Here is a 19,538-nt window from a genome sequence, read left to right on the forward strand (position 1 = left end):
AAGAAGTTGTGAAAGGTGGCAATAAATACTGATAAAGTTGAGGAATGCTCATCAAACACTTATTTGGAACATCCCACAGGTGAGCAGGCTAATTGGGAACAGGTGGGTGCCATGATTGGCTATAAAAGTAGATTCCATGAAATGCTCAGTCATTCACAAACAAGGATGGGGCGAGGGTCACCACTTTGTCAACAAATGCCTGAGCAAATTGTTGAACAGTTTAAGAACAACCTTTCTCAAGCAGCTATTGCAAGGAATGGAGGGATTTCACCATCTACACTCCGTAATATCATCAAAGAGAATGTGGAGAAATCACTGCAGGTAAGCAGCTAAGCCCGTGACCTTCCATCCCTCAGGCTGTACTGCATCAACAAGTGTGTGTAAAGGATATCACCACATGGGCTCAGGAACACTTCAGAAAGCCACTGTCAGTAACTACAGTTGGTCGCTACATCTGTAAGTGCAAGGTCAAACTCTCCTATGCAAGGCGAAAACCGTTTATCAACAACACCCAGAAACGCCGTCGGCTTCGCTGGGCCTGAGCTCATCTAAGATGGACTGATACAAAGTGGAAAAGTGTTCTGTGGTCTGACGAGTCCACATTTCAAATTGAACCAGACTAAGTATTTGAGGTGACATGAGATAAACATGATAAACATGATAAACATGATAAACATGATAAATATGATAAACATGATAAATATGATAAAAATGATAAACATGATAAACATGATAAACATGATAAACATGATAAACATGATAAATATGATCAACATGATCAACATGATAAACATGATAAATATGATAAAAAATTATAAACATGATAAACATGATAAACATGATAAATATGATAACACGATAAACATGATAAATATGATAACACGATAAACATGATAAACATGATAAATATGATAAACATGATAAACATGATAAACATGATAAATATGATCAACATGATAAACATGATAAACATGATAAATATGATGAAAATGATAAACATGATAAACATGATAAACATGATAAATATGATAACACGATAAACATGCTAAATATGATAACACGATAAACATGATAAACATGATAAAAATGATAAACATGATAAACATGATAAACATGATAAACATGATAAATATGATAAACATGATAAACATGATAAACATGATAAATATGATAAACATGATAAACATGATAAACATGATACATATGATAAAAATGATAAACATGATAAATATGATAACACGATAAACATAATAAAAATGATAAATATGATAACACGATAAACATGATAAATATGATAACACGATAAACATGATAAACATGATAAAAATGATAAACATGATAAACATGGTAAACATGATAAACATGATAAATATGATAAACATTATAAACATGATAAACATGATAAATATGATAAACATGATAAACATGATACATATGATAAAAATGATAAACATGCTAAATATGATAACACGATAAACATGATAAACATGATAAACATGATAAATATGATAACACGATAAACATGATAAACATGATAAAAATGATAAACATGACAAACATGATAAACGTGATAAACATGATAAACATGATAAACATGATAAACATGATAAATATGATAACACGATAAACATGATAAACATGATAAAAATGATAAACATGACAAACATGATAAACGTGATAAACATGATAAACATGATAAATATGATAACACGATAAAAATGATAAACATGATAAACATGATCAACGTGATGAACATGATAAACATGATAAATATGATAAATATGATAACACGATAAACATGATAAACATGATAAACATGATAACCATGATAAACATGATAAAAATGATAAACATGACAAACATGATCAACATGATGAACATGATAAACAACCTATCCTAACTGGCGGACCAAACTGGAGACACGGGCGCTTCTCACTTGGTCCACGGGCCACGGTTAGGACACACCTATCCTAACTGGCGGACCAAACTGGAGACACGGGCGGGCCTCACTTGGTCCACAGGCCACGGTTAGGACACACCTATCCTAACTGGCGGACCAAACTGGAGACACGGGCGGGCCTCACTTGGTCCACAGGCCACGGTTAGGACACACCTATCCTAACTGGCGGACCAAACTGAAGACACAGGCGGGCCTCACTTGGTCCACAGGCCACGCTTAGGACACACCTATCCTAACTGGCGGACCAAACTGAAGACATGGGCGGGCCTCACTTGGTCCACAGGCCACGGTTAGGACACACCTATCCTAACTGGCGGACCAAACTAAAGACACGGGCGGGCCTCACTTGGTCCACAGGCCACGGTTAGGACACACCTATCCTAACTGGCGGACCAAACTGAAGACACGGGCGGGCCTCACTTGGTCCACGGGCCACGGTTAGGACACACCTATCCTAACTGGCGGACCAAACCGAAGACACGGGCGGGCCTCACTTGGTCCACGGGCCACGGTTAGGACACACCTATCCTAACTGGCGGACCAAACTGGAGACACAGGCGGGCCTCACTTGGTCCACGGGCCACGCTTAGGACACACATATCCTAACTGGCGGACCAAACTGGAGACACAGGCGGGCCTCACTTGGTCCACGGGCCACGCTTAGGACACACCTATCCTAACTGGCGGACCAAACTGGAGACACGGGCGGGCCTCACTTGGTCCACAGGCCACAGTTAGGACACACCTATCCTAACTGGCGGACCAAACTGAAGACACGGGCGGGCCTCACTTGGTCCACGGGCCACGGTTAGGACACACCTATCCTAACTGGCGGACCAAACTGGAGACACAGGCGGGCCTCACTTGGTCCACGGGCCACAGTTAGGACACACCTATCCTAACTGGCGGACCAAACTGGAGACACAGGCGGGCCTCACTTGGTCCACGGGCCACGCTTAGGACACACCTATCCTAACTGGCGGACCAAACTGGAGACACAGGCGGGCCTCACTTGGTCCACGGGCCACGCTTAGGACACACCTATCCTAACTGGCGGACCAAACTGGAGACACGGGCGGGCCTCACTTGGTCCACGGGCCACAGTTAGGACACACCTATCTTAACTGGCGGACCAAACTGAAGACACAGGCGGGCCTCACTTGGTCCACGGGCCACGGTTAGGACACACCTATCCTAACTGGAGCCGACATGGCGCACTTAGCGACAAAGATGGAAGTCCTCCTGGCCAGAGAGTCTGGAGAGTAGATTGAGGAAGCAGACGGCGGCACGTGTGGTCACCGCTGGCTCCGCCCACAGCGCCCCCGCACCCGCGCCCCCGCACCCGCGCCTCACGTCTGGCGGGCCAAGACCAGACCAGACCGCAAGAAAACATCTGCTGATTGGCATTTGGCTTTTAGGAAGGACTCTTGGATGATGTCACACATGGCCACAGTCCAATCCTTGGTACACAAGAACCAGACTCAGTATTTGAGGTGACATGAGAGTCCAATCCTTGGTCCACAAGAAGCAGACTCAGTATTTGAGGTGACATGAGAGTCCAATCCTTGGTCCACAAGAACCAGACTAAGTATTTGAGGTGACATGAGAGTCCATTCCTTGGTACACAAGAACCAGACTCAGTATTTGACGTGACATGAGAGTCCAATCCTTGGTACACAAGAACCAGACTAAGTATTTGAGGTGACATGAGAGTCCAATCCTTGGTGCACAAGAAGCAGACTAAGTATTTGAGGTGACATGAGAGTCCAATCCTTGGTACACAAGAACCAGACTAAGTATTTGAGGTTACATGAGAGTCCATTCCTTGGTCCACAAGAACCAGATTAAGTATTTGAGGTGACATGAGAGTCCATTCCTTGGTCCACAAGAAGCAGACTAAGTATTTGAGGTGACATGAGAGTCCACTCCTTGGTCCACAAGAAGCAGACTAAGTATTTGAGGTGACATGAGAGTCCATTCCTTGGTCCACAAGAAGCAGACTAAGTATTTGAGGTGACATGAGAGTCCACTCCTTGGTCCACAAGAAGCAGACTAAGTATTTGAGGTGACATGAGAGTCCACTCCTTGGTCCACAAGAACCAGACTAAGTATTTGAGGTGACATGAGAGTCCACTCCTTGGTCCACAAGAAGCAGACTAAGTATTTGAGGTGACATGAGAGTCCACTCCTTGGTCCACAAGAAGCAGACTAAGTATTTGAGGTGACATGAGAGTCCACTCCTTGGTCCACAAGAAGCAGACTAAGTATTTGAGGTGACATGAGAGTCCACTCCTTGGTCCACAAGAACCAGACTAAGTATTTGAGGTGACATGAGAGTCCATTCCTTGGTCCACAAGAAGCAGACTAAGTATTTGAGGTGACATGAGAGTCCACTCCTTGGTCCACAAGAACCAGACTAAGTATTTGAGGTGACATGAGAGTCCATTCCTTGGTCCACAAGAAGCAGACTAAGTATTTGAGGTGACATGAGAGTCCACTCCTTGGTCCACAAGAAGCAGACTAAGTATTTGAGGTGACATGAGAGTCCACTCCTTGGTCCGCAAGAAGCAGACTAAGTATTTGAGGTGACATGAGAGTCCACTCCTTGGTCCACAAGAAGCAGACTAAGTATTTGAGGTGACATGAGAGTCCACTCCTTGGTCCACAAGAAGCAGACTAAGTATTTGAGGAGTCTTTGGAAGGAGTGGTCCTGATTGGACCACAAGAATGAAGGCTGAGGTGGAGGCGTACCTGTCTCTCGGTGAGGTCCAGGTTGACGGCGATCTCGTAGCGGCGGAGGCGGGTCAGGTAGTTGTGGTGTGTAAACTCCGCCTCCAGCTCCCTCAGCTGCTCCTTGGTGAAGGCCGTGCGCTCCTTCCTGGCCTTGCAGTTAGACTCCGCCTTCAAGCCCGACTCCGGCGTGTCTGCAGACATTCCCCAGGAACACATGGCAGCGTTACAAGGGGGTCCAAAGTGGGGGCCCCGGGGCCCACAGCTGAATGCAGCACGTTGTGACAAAATGTTACCACAAGGAAACATGAAGAAGTGCAAAAAAAGAGAAATAAAATGTTGCCTCTAAGCTGCAGTTTTGTCTTGAAATGGTCATTGCTTGAAAAGTAATAATCAATGTTGTTGTTATGAATGATGGACTTCAATAATAATGATAATAATGAATGTTGTTGTTATGAATGATGGACTTCAATAATAATAATAATAATGAATGTTGTTGTTATGAATGATGGACTTCAATAATAATGATAATAATCAATGTTGTTGTTATGAATGATGGACTTCAATAATAATGATAATAATCAATGTTGTTGTTATGAATGATGGACTTCAATAATAATGATAATAATCAATGTTGTTGTTATGAATGATGGACTTCAATAATAATGATAATAATGAATGTTGTTGTTATGAATGATGGACTTCAATAATAATAATAATAATGAATGTTGTTGTTATGAATGATGGACTTCAATAATAATGATAATAATCAATGTTGTTGTTATGAATGATGGACTTCAATAATAATGATAATAATCAATGTTGTTGTTATGAATGATGGACTTCAATAATAATGATAATAATCAATGTTGTTGTTATGAATGATGGACTTCAATAATAATGATAATAATCAATGTTGTTGTTATGAATGATGGACTTCAATAATAATAATAATAATGAATGTTGTTGTTATGAATGATGGACTTCAATAATAATGATAATAATCAATGTTGTTGTTATGAATGATGGACTTCAATAATAATGATAATAATCAATGTTGTTGTTATGAATGATGGACTTCAATAATAATGATAATAATCAATGTTGTTGTTATGAATGATGGACTTCAATAATAATGATAATAATCAATGTTGTTGTTATGAATGATGGACTTCAATAATAATGATAATAATGAATGTTGTTGTTATGAATGATGGACTTCAATAATAATGATAATAATCAATGTTGTTGTTATGAATGATGCATTTCAATAATAATTATAATAATGAATGTTGTTATGAATGATGGACTTTAATAATAATGATAATAATGAATGTTGTTGTTATGCATGATGGACTTCAATAATAATGATAATAATGAATGTTGTTGCTATGAATGATGGACTTCAATAATAATGATAATAATGAATGTTGTTATGAATGATGGACTTCAATAATAATGATAATAATGAATGTTGTTGTTATGAATGATGGACTTCAATAATAATGATAATAATCAATGTTGTTGTTATGAATGATGCATTTCAATAATAATGATAATAATGAATGTTGTTATGAATGATGGACTTTAATAATAATGATAATAATGAATGTTGTTGTTATGAATGATGGACTTCAATAATAATGATAATAATGAATGTTGTTTTTATGAATGATGGACTTCAATAATAATGATAATAATGAATGTTGTTGTTATGAATGATGGACTTCAATAATAATGATAATAATGAATGTTGTTTTTATGAATGATGGACTTCAATAATAATGATAATAATCAATGTTGTTTTTATGAATGATGGACTTCAATAATAATTATAATAATGAATGTTGTTGTTATAAATGATGGACTTCAATAATAATGATAATAATGAATGTTGTTGTTATGAATGATGGACTTCAATAATAATGATAATAATGAATGTTGTTGTTATGAATGATAGACTTCAATAATAATGATAATAATGAATGTTGTTGTTATGAATGATGGACTTCAATAATAATGATAATAATCAATGTTGTTGTTATGAATGATGCATTTCAATAATAATGATAATAATGAATGTTGTTATGAATGATGGACTTTAATAATAATGATAATAATGAATGTTGTTGTTATGAATGATGGACTTCAATAATAATGATAATAATGAATGTTGTTTTTATGAATGATGGACTTCAATAATAATGATAATAATGAATGTTGTTGTTATGAATGATGGACTTCAATAATAATGATAATAATCAATGTTGTTTTTATGAATGATGGACTTCAATAATAATTATAATAATTAATGTTGTTGTTATGAATGATGGACTTTAATAATAATGATAATAATGAATGTTGTTGTTATGAATGATGGACTTCAATAATAATGATAATAATGAATGTTGTTGTTATGAATGACGGACTTCAATAATAATGATAATAATGAATGTTGTTGTTATGAATGATGGACTTCAATAATAATGATAATAATCAATGTTGTTGTTATGAATGATGGACTTCAATAATAATGATAATAATCAATGTTGTTGTTATGAATGATGCATTTCAATAATAATGATAATAATGAATGTTGTTATGAATGGTGGACTTTAATAATAATGATAATAATGAATGTTGTTGTTATGAATGATGGACTTCAATAATAATGATAATAATGAATGTTGTTTTTATGAATGATGGACTTCAATAATAATGATAATAATGAATGTTGTTGTTATGAATGATGGACTTCAATAATAATGATAATAATCAATGTTGTTTTTATGAATGATGGACTTCAATAATAATTATAATAATGAATGTTGTTGTTATGAATGATGGACTTCAATAATAATGATAATAATCAATGTTGTTATGAATGATGGACTTCAATAATAATGATAATAATGAATGTTTTTATGAATGATGGACTTCAATAATAATGATAATAATGAATGTTGTTATGAATGATGGACTTCAATAATAATGATAATAATGAATGTTGTTATGAATGATGGACTTCAATAATAATGATAATAATGAATGTTGTTGTTATGAATGATGGACTTCAATATTACACTTTGAAATGTTGCTTATTTTCTGTTAGTTTTCATTCATGAAGTAGAGCATACAACAAAGAACAAAAACATAAAAGCTTGATGTGGAGACTTAGGAGTTGAAAGTAAAGAAAATAAATGTAAGTTGAACACTTTTATGAGTTTTGGATCCTGACACTTTTAGTGGGATTTTGTTTCCAACTGTCGTTGCTCAAAAAATAATGAATGAAAAGCTGGAAATTTTTAATGAAATAATTCATTGATTCTTCATTGTGAATGATTGACACATTTCAATTTCCAGCTCCAATTTGACATTATTTTGGAGACATTTTTTTTGTGGTTTTGCCGTACAAAAAATTATGTTTTCTTTGACATGAAAGGGCATAAAACATAAACAATATTTATAAACATGACAAACATGACAAAAATGATAACAATTTTAAACATGACAAACATGACAAACATGACAAACATGATAAACATGATAAAAATGATAAAAAATGTAAACATGATAAACATGACAAACATGATAAACATGACAAACATGATAAACATGATAAAAATGATACAAATGATAAACATGATAAACATGATAAACGTGACAAACATGATAAACATGACAAAAATGATAAAAATAATAAACATTAAAAACATGACAAACATGATAAACATGACAAACATGGTAAAAATGATAAACATGACAAAAATTATAAACATGATAAACATTATAAAAATGATAAACATGACAAATATGACAAATATGATAAACATGACAAACATGACAAAAATTATAAACATGATTAACATTGTAAAAATGACAAACACGATAAACATGACAAACATGACAAATATGATAAACATGATAAACATGACAAACATGATAAACATGATAAACATAACAAACGTGATAAACATGATAAACATGATAAACATGACAAATATGATAAATATGATAAACATTATAAACATGATAAACATGATAAACATGAAAAATATGATAAATATGAAAAATATGATAAACATTATAAACATGATAAACATGATACACATGACAAAGGTGATAAACATGATAAACATGATAAACATGATAAACATGACAAACATGATAAACATGATAAACATGATAAACATGACAAACATGATAAACAATATAAACATGATAAACATGACAAACATGATAAACATGACAAACGTGATAAACATGATAAACAAGATAGACATGACAAATATGACAAATATGATAATCATGACAAACATGACAAACATGACAAAAATTATAAACATGATAAACATTATAAAAATGATAAACATGACAAATATGACAAATATGATAAACATGACAAACATGACAAAAATTATAAACATGATAAACATTTTAAAAAAGACAAACATGATAAACATGACAAACATGATAAACATGATAAACATAACAAACGTGATAAACATGATAAACATGATAAACATGACAAATATGATAAATATGATAAACATTATAAACATGATAAACATGATAAACATGAAAAATATGATAAATATGAAAAATATGATAAACATGATCAACATGATCACACGCCTCTCTTACTAAACAAGGTGTCACTCCCCCAGTGTACTCCTCTCTTACTAAACAAGGTGTCACTCCCCCAGTGTACTCCTCTCTTACTAAACAAGGTGTCACTCCCCCAGTGTACTCCTCTCTTACAAAACAAGGTGTCACTCCCCCAGTGTACTCCTCTCTTACAAAACAAGGTGTCACTCCCCCAGTGTACTCCTCTCTTACTAAACAAGGTGTCACTCCCCCAGTGTCTGCCACTAGAACACTGTTGGGGGACTTTGTCTTGGTCCATGTGTGCATGTTGTCCAGGAGCCACACAGGGGCCACACAGGGGCCACACAGGGGCAACACAGGGGGTCACACAGGGGCCAAACAGGGGCAACACAGGGGGCCACACAGAGCCCACACAGGGGCCACACAGGACCCACACAGGGGCCACACAGGGGCCACACAGGGGCAACACAGGGCCCACACAGGGGCCACACAGGGGCAACACAGGGGGCCACACAGGGGGCCACACAGGGCCCACACAGGGGCCACACAGGACCCACACAGGGGCCACACAGGGGCAACACAGGGGCCACACAGGGGCCACACGGGGGCACAGGTGAGGGGAAAAGCAGCGCTCAGCGGGACAAACAGGAAATGGAAAGAAAATAAGAGCACTGACAGGAAGTCAACACAAAACAAAGAAGCACAAACAGAAATGAAGTGACAGATCGTCACAAAAAAAGGTCAAATATGGTCCATAAAAGGTAAATAGAAGTAAATAAAAGGTAAATGAAGGTAAATAAAAGGTAACTAAAAGTTAAATATAAGATAAATAAAAGGTAAATAAAAGGTAGCAGAAGTTTACTAGAGGGTAAAAGGTGAATAAAAAGTCAAATAAATGTAATAAAAGAAGGTCAATTAAAGATAAACGAATGTAAATAAAAGGTAAGAAATGTTGATTTCAACTATTTTACCTCAAGTGTGTGAAGTGAAGTATATTTATATAGCACTTTTCTCTAGAGACTCAGTCTGCATTGAGACTATGAACTTTATCTGATCACTTGATTCATTGATCAAGTAATTGATGGACCGTGACTAAATATTGAAGACTACACTGACACAGTCAACAACTACACTAAAACAACACAGTCAACAACTACACTAAAACAACACAGTCAACAACTACACTAAAACAACACAGTCAACAACTACACTAAAACAACACAGTCAACAACTACACTAAAACAACACAGTCAACAACTACAGTAAAACAACACAGTCAACAACTACACTAAAACAACACAGTCAACAACTACACTAAAACAACACAGTCAACAACTACACTAAAACAACACAGTCAACAACTACACTAAAACAACACAGTCAACAACTACACTAAAACAACACAGTCAACAACTACACTAAAACAACATAGTCAACAACTACACTAAAATAACACAGTCAATAACTACACTAAAACAACACAGTCAACAACTACAGTAAAACAACACAGTCAACAACTACACTAAAACAACACAGTCAACAACTACAGTAAAACAACACATTCAACAACTACACTAAAACAACACAGTCAACAACTACACTAAAACAACACAGTCAACAACTACACTAAAACAACACAGTCAACAACTACACTAAAACATCACAGTCAACAACTACACTAAAACAACACGGTCAACAACTACACTAAAACAACACAGTCAACAACTACACTAAAACATCACAGTCAACAACTACACTAAAACAACACAGTCAACAACTACAGTAAAACAACACAGTCAACAACTACACTAAAACAACACAGTCAACAACTACACAAAAAAATACAGTCAACAACTACACTAAAACTACACAGTCAACAACTACACTAAAACAACACAGTCAACAACTACACTGAAACAACACAGTCAACAACTACACTGAAACAACACAGTCAACAACTACAGTAAAACAACACAGTCAACAACTACACTAAAACAACACAGTCAACAACTACAGTAAAACAACACATTCAACAACTACAGTAAAACAACACAGTCAACAACTACACTAAAACAACACAGTCAACAACTACACTGAAACAACACAGTCAACAACTACAGTAAAACAACACAGTCAACAACTACAGTAAAACAACACAGTCAACAACTACACTAAAACAACACAGTCAACAACTACACTAAAACAACACAGTCAACAACTACAGTAAAACAACACAGTCAACAACTACACTAAAACAGCACAGTCAACAACTACAGTAAAACAACACAGTCAACAACTACACTAAAACAACACAGTCAACAACTACACTAAAACAACACAGTCAACAATTACACTAAAACAACACAGTCAACAACTACACTAAAACAACACAGTCAACAACTACAGTAAAACAACACAGTCAACAACTACACTAAAACAACACCGTCAACAACAACACTAAAACAACACAGTCAACAACTACACTAAAACAACACAGTCAACAACTACAGTAAAACAACACAGTCAACAACTACACTAAAACAACACAGTCAACAACTACAGTAAAACAACACAGTCAACAACTACACTAAAACAACACAGTCAACAACTACACTAAAACAACACAGTCAACAACTACAGTAAAACAACACAGTCAACAACTACACTAAAACAACACCGTCAACAACTACACTAAAACAACACAGTCAACAACTACACTAAAACAACACAGTCAACAACTACAGTAAAACAACACAGTCAACAACTACACTAAAACAACACAGTCAACAACTACAGTAAAACAACACAGTCAACAACTACACTAAAACAACACAGTCAACTGTAGTGGATTGTCCGAAGCTTAAACAGGCAACAAAAGTAGTTTAGTACAACAAACTTATTTACCCATTATCAGAAGTGCAGGTTGAATTAAGTTGGCCGTGCAGACAGACCACATGTTACTCCGGAGTAAACAAGACACACACAAGCCAAAATGACTGTCGAGTTCCGGTCTTCTGCCATTTTTTATATGTCTCTTGTGCGTCATTGTTTCTTATCTAGTGCGTCAATGTCTTGTTGTTTTCCCTATCTGTTCCATAACAACTGGAATCCTTTAGACAGTCAACACATTCTGTAGACTGGTTGGCACGACTTAATATTCACTTTTGTCCCACGACTGGTCCATTCAATGGCACAAAATACAAGAGAATTGAAAATGAGCGGACATTCTTAAAAGACAAGAAATATAGGTCAAAAGGTCAGAAATTCTACTACATACCCTCCTTCCAGGGTCTTAAGACCCTGGACCAAAACAATTTCTGATGTAGACCACTAGTTAAATATCTACCACAGATAGAGGCAAAAACCTCAATGTTTTTATACGAGGCAAAAATTCCGTCTATGACCCTCCTTCAAAGCGATCGCTGTTACCAGCCTGCAGTAAAACCATCTCACAGAACACAATTAGTGTTAGTAATATTCATAAATAGTCATATTGATAAATAGTCATATTCATACATAGTAATATTCATAAATAGTAATATTGATAAATAGTAATATTGATAAATAGTCATATTCATAAATAGTAATATTCATAAATAGTAATATTGATAAATAGTAATATTGATAAATAGTCATATTCATAAACAGTAATATTGATAAATAGTCATATTCATAAACAGTAATATTGATAAATAGTAATATTGATAAATAGTAATATTGATAAATAGTAATATCCATAAATAGTAATATTGATAAATAGTCATATTCATAAATAGTAATATTGATAAATAGTAATATTGATAAATAGTCATATTCATAAATAGTAATATTCATAAATAGTAATATTGATAAATAGTCATATTCATAAATAGTAATATTCATAAATAGTAATATTGATAAATAGTCATATTCATAAATAGTACACAGGTGCTTTGAACTTGCATTATGAGATTGTGCTGAATCAGCTTTAATGAACTTCATCACACTCTAAATGTAACTTTTATGTTTCATTACACAACATGTACTACACAACATGTACTACACTACATGGACTACACAACATGTACTACACTACATGTACTACACAACATGTACTACACCACATGTACTACACCACATGTACTACACAACATGTACTACACCACATGTACTACACCACATGTACTACACAACATGTACTACACAACATGTACTACACAACATGTACTACACAACATGTACTACACACTCATTGATGATTTATTATTGTCAACACTATTGCAAATTATGTTTGTGCACAAGAACAACACAATAGTGCACATTTTTCACACATCATTTACACACTACACATATAAATCATCAATGAGTGTGTAGTACATGTTGTGTATATGTATGTATACATGTATGTGTATATATGTTGTATGTATGTGCAGTGTATATATGTGAATATATGTGTGTGTATACATGTCGATATATATGTATGTTCATATCTATATATGCATACATATATATATATATATATAAATAAATGATAAATGGGTTATACTTGTATAGCGCTTTTCTACCTTCAAGGTACTCAAAGCGCTTTGACAGTATTTCCACATTTACCCATTCACACACACATTCACACACTGATGGCGGGAGCTGCCATGCAAGGCGCTAACCAGCAGCCATCAGGAGCAAAGGGTGAAGTGTCTTGCCCAAGGACACAACGGACGTGACTAGGAAGGTATATATATATATATATATATATATATATATATATATATATATATATATATATATATATATATATATATATATATATATATATATATATATATATATATATATATATTAGGGCTGCAACAACTAATCGATTAAATCGATTAAAATCGATTATAAAAATAGTTGCTGATTAATTTAGTCATCGATTCGTTGGATCTATGTAACGCGCATGCGCAGAGGCTTTTTAAAAAAGAAATTATATATATATATATATATATATTTTTTTTTTTAATAATTCTTTATTTATAAACTGCAACATTTACAAACAGCTGAGAAACAATAATCAAAATAAGTACGGTGCCATTATGCTGTTTTTTTTAAAATAAAATACTGGAAAGGATAGAAATGTAGTTTATCTCTTTTATCCGATTATTAATTGATTAATCGAAGTAATAATCGACAGATTAACCGATTATCAAATTAATCGTTAGTTGCAGCCCTAATATATATATATATATATATATATATATATATATATATATATATATATATATATATATATATATATATATATATATATATATACATATATATATATATATATATATATATATATATATATATATATATATATATATATATATATATATATACACTTTAATACATACATACATATATATGTATATATGTATATATATATATATATATATATATATATATATATATATATATATATATATATATATATATATATATATATATATATATATATATATATATATATATATATATATATATACATATGTGATATACATAAATATATGTATATATGTATATATATATACATATGTGATATATATATATATATATATATATATATATATATATATATATATACTTATGTGATATATATAAATATATATATATGTATATATATATACATATGTGATATATATATATATATATATATATACATATTTATATATATATATACATATGTGATATACATAAATATATACATAAATATATATATATATATATATATATATATATATATATATATATATATATATATATATATATATATATATATATATATATATATACATATATATATATATATATACATATATATATATATATATATATATATATATATATATATATATATATATATATATATATATATATACATATGTGATATACATAAATATATATATATATATATACATATGTGATATATATATATATATCAATATCAATATATATCACATATATATACATATATATATAATATATATATATATATATATATATATATATATATATATATATATATATTTATATATATCACATATGTATATATACATATGTATATATGTATGCATATATACATATAAACATACATATATATCGACATGTATACACACACATGTATTCACATATATACACTGCACATGCATACAACATATATACATACATATACACGTATATACACATACATCCAAATATATATATATATATATATATATATATATATATATATATATATATATACATATATATATATATATGTGATATATATATCACATATATGTATATATATATATACATATATATATATATATGTGATATATATATCACATATATGTATATATATATATATATATGTATATATATATATACATATATGTGATATATATATATATATATATATATATATATATATATATATATATATATATATATATATATATATATATATATATACATACATATGTATATATATATATATATATATATATATATATATATATATATATATATATATATATATGTATATGTATGTATGTGTGTGTGTGTGTGTGTGTGTGTAAGTGTTTATATACAGTATGTACATATATACATACATAATATTTGATATTTAATAATATATATATTATTACTAGCATGAATAATCAAAAGTATTATTTCCATAAATCTGACCTGTGACCTCTCTCTTCCTCTTGTTGGCGCTCTTCTTGTCGGAGTCGGGCGAGGTCACGCTCTGGGGTGAGTATTCCCCCTCGGGGCCCCCGGGCGCGGCCCCCACACTGTCCATCTGGGGCCCCGCCACCTCTACGCCGGCCGCGGGTGCGGCCACGGGCGGGCAGGCCTCAGGGGCCCGGGCCCTGGTCTGGCAGGGGTTGAAGTGCCACTCGGGCCTCTGGTAGGGGCCCGGGCTCTCCGGGTAGAGTCTGTCGTCACGCGGGTAGGCGGCGTGCGGCACCAGGCAGGAGCCGGAGAAGTCCGTGTAGGCCAAGAAGTCAGGCTTCTGGTGCAGGGAGAAGGGGGCCTGCTGGTAGGGCGACTGCAGGCTGGGGCCCGCTGGGTTCCTCATGCACCCCCAGATGGGGCTGCCCGGGTGGGCGCTCCTCATGCAGCTGCTGGCCGGCTGCTCCATGACACAAGTTAGGCTGCTGAAGGTCGCTGATCATCAGCGGGAGGATGGATGCCCGCTGCCGCCTCCTGGCTCCTGGCTCCTGGCTCCTGGCGCTCTCCTCCTGGTCCTGGTCCTGGTCCTGGTCCTAGTCCTGGTCCTGGTCCTGCTCCTGGTCCTGGTCCTGGTCCTGGTCCTGGTCCTGGTCCTGGTCCCCACACTGTGTGTAAACAACCTGGCTGAGCTGGCTGACTGCTGGGCTCGCTGGCCGGCCGACTCTTTTCACATCCTCCAGGAGCCGGCCCTCCTCCTCCTAGGTGGGAAAGACTTTACGGGCTGTAACGTGACCCCTGGGGGGCGGGGCCAGCCGGCCACATGTTGCAGTAGCATCATCACGGGGGGAAATGTGAGATCTAATGCTCTTTCCAGACGCCGCCATTTTAAAGTCTGCCGACTCCTTTCTGACACCTGGTCCTGGTCCTGGTCCTGGTCTGGTCCACAAGAAGTCTTCTTCAGCTGCACCTGGACTGGACCTCCTCAGCTCTGGAATGTCAGGGCCATAACTCAGCAACACAAAGTCTCATTGAGGACGCTTCCTCTTGCTCTCCTTGGCCGCCGCCACATGTTGCCAGGCCAAAACACTCCATCCGTCACACCATCCGTCACACCATCCGTCACACCATCCGTCACACCACCCGTCACACCACCCGTCACACCATCCGTCACACCACCCGCCTTCCACTCCAGTGCACGCTGCAAGAAATGACTGTAAAACTGAGATGTCCAACGTCCCGCTTGTGATTGGCCCTCGGACTATCCTAAACATAAACACATCATTCCAACATGATAGTCAGGCTATCACATGCTAGGCGAAGGCTAATAGGAGCTAGCGGCGACACAAGCACACAACAGCACACAAGCCCACAACAGCACACAACAGCACACAAGCACACAACAGCACATAAGCACACAACAGCACACAAGCACACAACAGCACACAACAGCACACAAGCACACAACAGCACACAACAGCACACAAGCACACAACAGCACACAAGCACACAACAGCACACAAGCACACAACAGCACACAACAGCACACAAGCACACAACAGCACACAAGCACACAACAGCACACAACAGCACACAAGCACACAACAGCACACAAGCACACAACAGCACACAACAGCACACAACAGCACACAAGCACACAACAGCACACAACAGCACACAACAGCACACAACAGCACACAAGCACACAAGCACACAAGCACACAACATCACACAAGCAAACAACAGCACACAACAGCACACAACAGCACACAAGCACACAACAGGACACACAACATCACACAACAGCACACAACATCACACAAGCACACAACATCACACAAGCTCCACGTCATCAATAATTTCCCCCCCGGGATCAATAAAGTACTTGCTATTGTATTATCAAACATCACATTGTCAATATCAACAATATCAAATAGTCAGAGTTGCATTTGACTTGCAAGTCTCCAAGGCAGTATTAGAAAGTATCCAGTAACAAGCGTGTCCGCATCATTAATGTTCACTGCGTCATGAGCTTAACTTCATGAAATGTTGTGAGCACTAAAATAATAATCATAATTATGGAGTGAAATGACTGACAAAATGACACAAACTCAAAACAATATTTCACAAACTACAAAATGACTTCAGTTTCTACGCGTAACTATCAAACTACTGCAAGGTTGAAACTTTTTCTTTAGTTTGTGAAACCATTTTATGGAGTTTGTGAAGTTTTGGCAGTAATTTCCCTCCCTCCAACCACCCCACTTCAACCTAAGTCCATTCCAGAGGTTTATGAATCAATATGTTAGCATTTTGTTAGCTACTATTGTTGTGTTTGACAACATTCCACACCACTAAGTACTTCAAGTATCTAGGATTTCTACTTCAAGTATCTATGATTCCTACTTCAAGTATCTATGATTCCTACTTCAAGTATCTATGATTCCTACTTCAAGTAACTATGATTCCTACTTCAAGTATCTATGATTCCTACTTCAAGTATCTATGATTCCTACTTCAAATATCTATGATTCCTACTTCAAGTATCTACGATTCCTACTTCAAGTATCTATGATTCCTACTTCAAGTATCTATGATTCCTACTTCAAATATATATGATTCCTACTTCAAGTATCTATGATTCCTACTTCAAGTATCTATGATTCCTACTTCAAATATCTATGATTCCGACTTCAAATATCTATGATTCCTACTTCAAGTATCTATGATTCCTACTTCAAATATCTATGATTCCTACTTCAAGTATCTATGATTCCTACTTCAAGTATCTATGATTCCTACATCAATTATCTATGATTCCTACTTCAAGTATCTATGATTCCTACTTCAAATATATATGATTCCTACTTCAAGTATCTATGATTCCTACTTCAAATATCTAGGATTCCTACTTCAAATATCTATGATTCCTACTTCAAGTAACTATGATTCCTACTTCAAGTATCTATGATTCCTACTTCAAATATATATGATTCCTACTTCAAGTATCTATGATTCCTACTTCAAATATCTATGATTCCTACTTCAAATATCTATGATTCCTACTTCAAGTAACTATGATTCCTACTTCAAGTATCTATGATTCCTACTTCAAATATCTATGATTCCTACTTCAAGTATCTATGATTCCTACTTCAAGTAACTATGATTCCTACATCAAGTATCTATGATTCCTACTTCAAGTATCTATGATTCCTACTTCAAATATCTATGATTCCTACTTCAAATATCTATGATTCCTACTTCAAGTATCTATGATTCCTACTTCAAGTATCTATGATTCCTACTTCAAATATCTATGATTCCTACTTCAAGTATCTATGATTCCTACTTCAAATATCTATGATTCCTACTTCAAGTATCTATGATTCCTACTTCAAGTATCTATGATTCCTACTTCAAATATATATGATTCCTACTTCAAGTATCTATGATTCCTACTTCAAGTATCTATGATTCCTACTTCAAGTATCTATGATTCCTACTTCAAGTATCTATGATTCCTACTTCAAATATCTATGATTCCTACTTCAAGTATCTATGATTCCTACTTCAAGTATCT

General features: G+C 34.9%; 1 protein-coding gene across 1 annotated transcript; it reads right to left on the minus strand.

Moving 5' to 3' along the window:
- Positions 1–3,178: 3,178 nt before the first annotated feature.
- On the minus strand, positions 3,179–16,637 carry meox1 (mesenchyme homeobox 1). Its single transcript, XM_062057518.1, has 3 exons — positions 15,971–16,637; positions 4,681–4,884; positions 3,179–3,315 (listed from the first exon to the last, which is right to left on the minus strand). Exons 1-3 carry the CDS (start codon positions 16,425–16,427, stop codon positions 3,179–3,181), a joined length of 798 nt encoding a protein of 265 aa, XP_061913502.1. The 5' UTR covers positions 16,428–16,637.
- Between the last annotated feature and the right edge of the window lie 2,901 nt (positions 16,638–19,538).

The sequence above is a fragment of the Entelurus aequoreus genome, linkage group LG08 (genome assembly GCF_033978785.1).
Source record: "Entelurus aequoreus isolate RoL-2023_Sb linkage group LG08, RoL_Eaeq_v1.1, whole genome shotgun sequence".
NCBI classification, from domain to species: Eukaryota; Metazoa; Chordata; class Actinopteri; order Syngnathiformes; family Syngnathidae; genus Entelurus; species Entelurus aequoreus.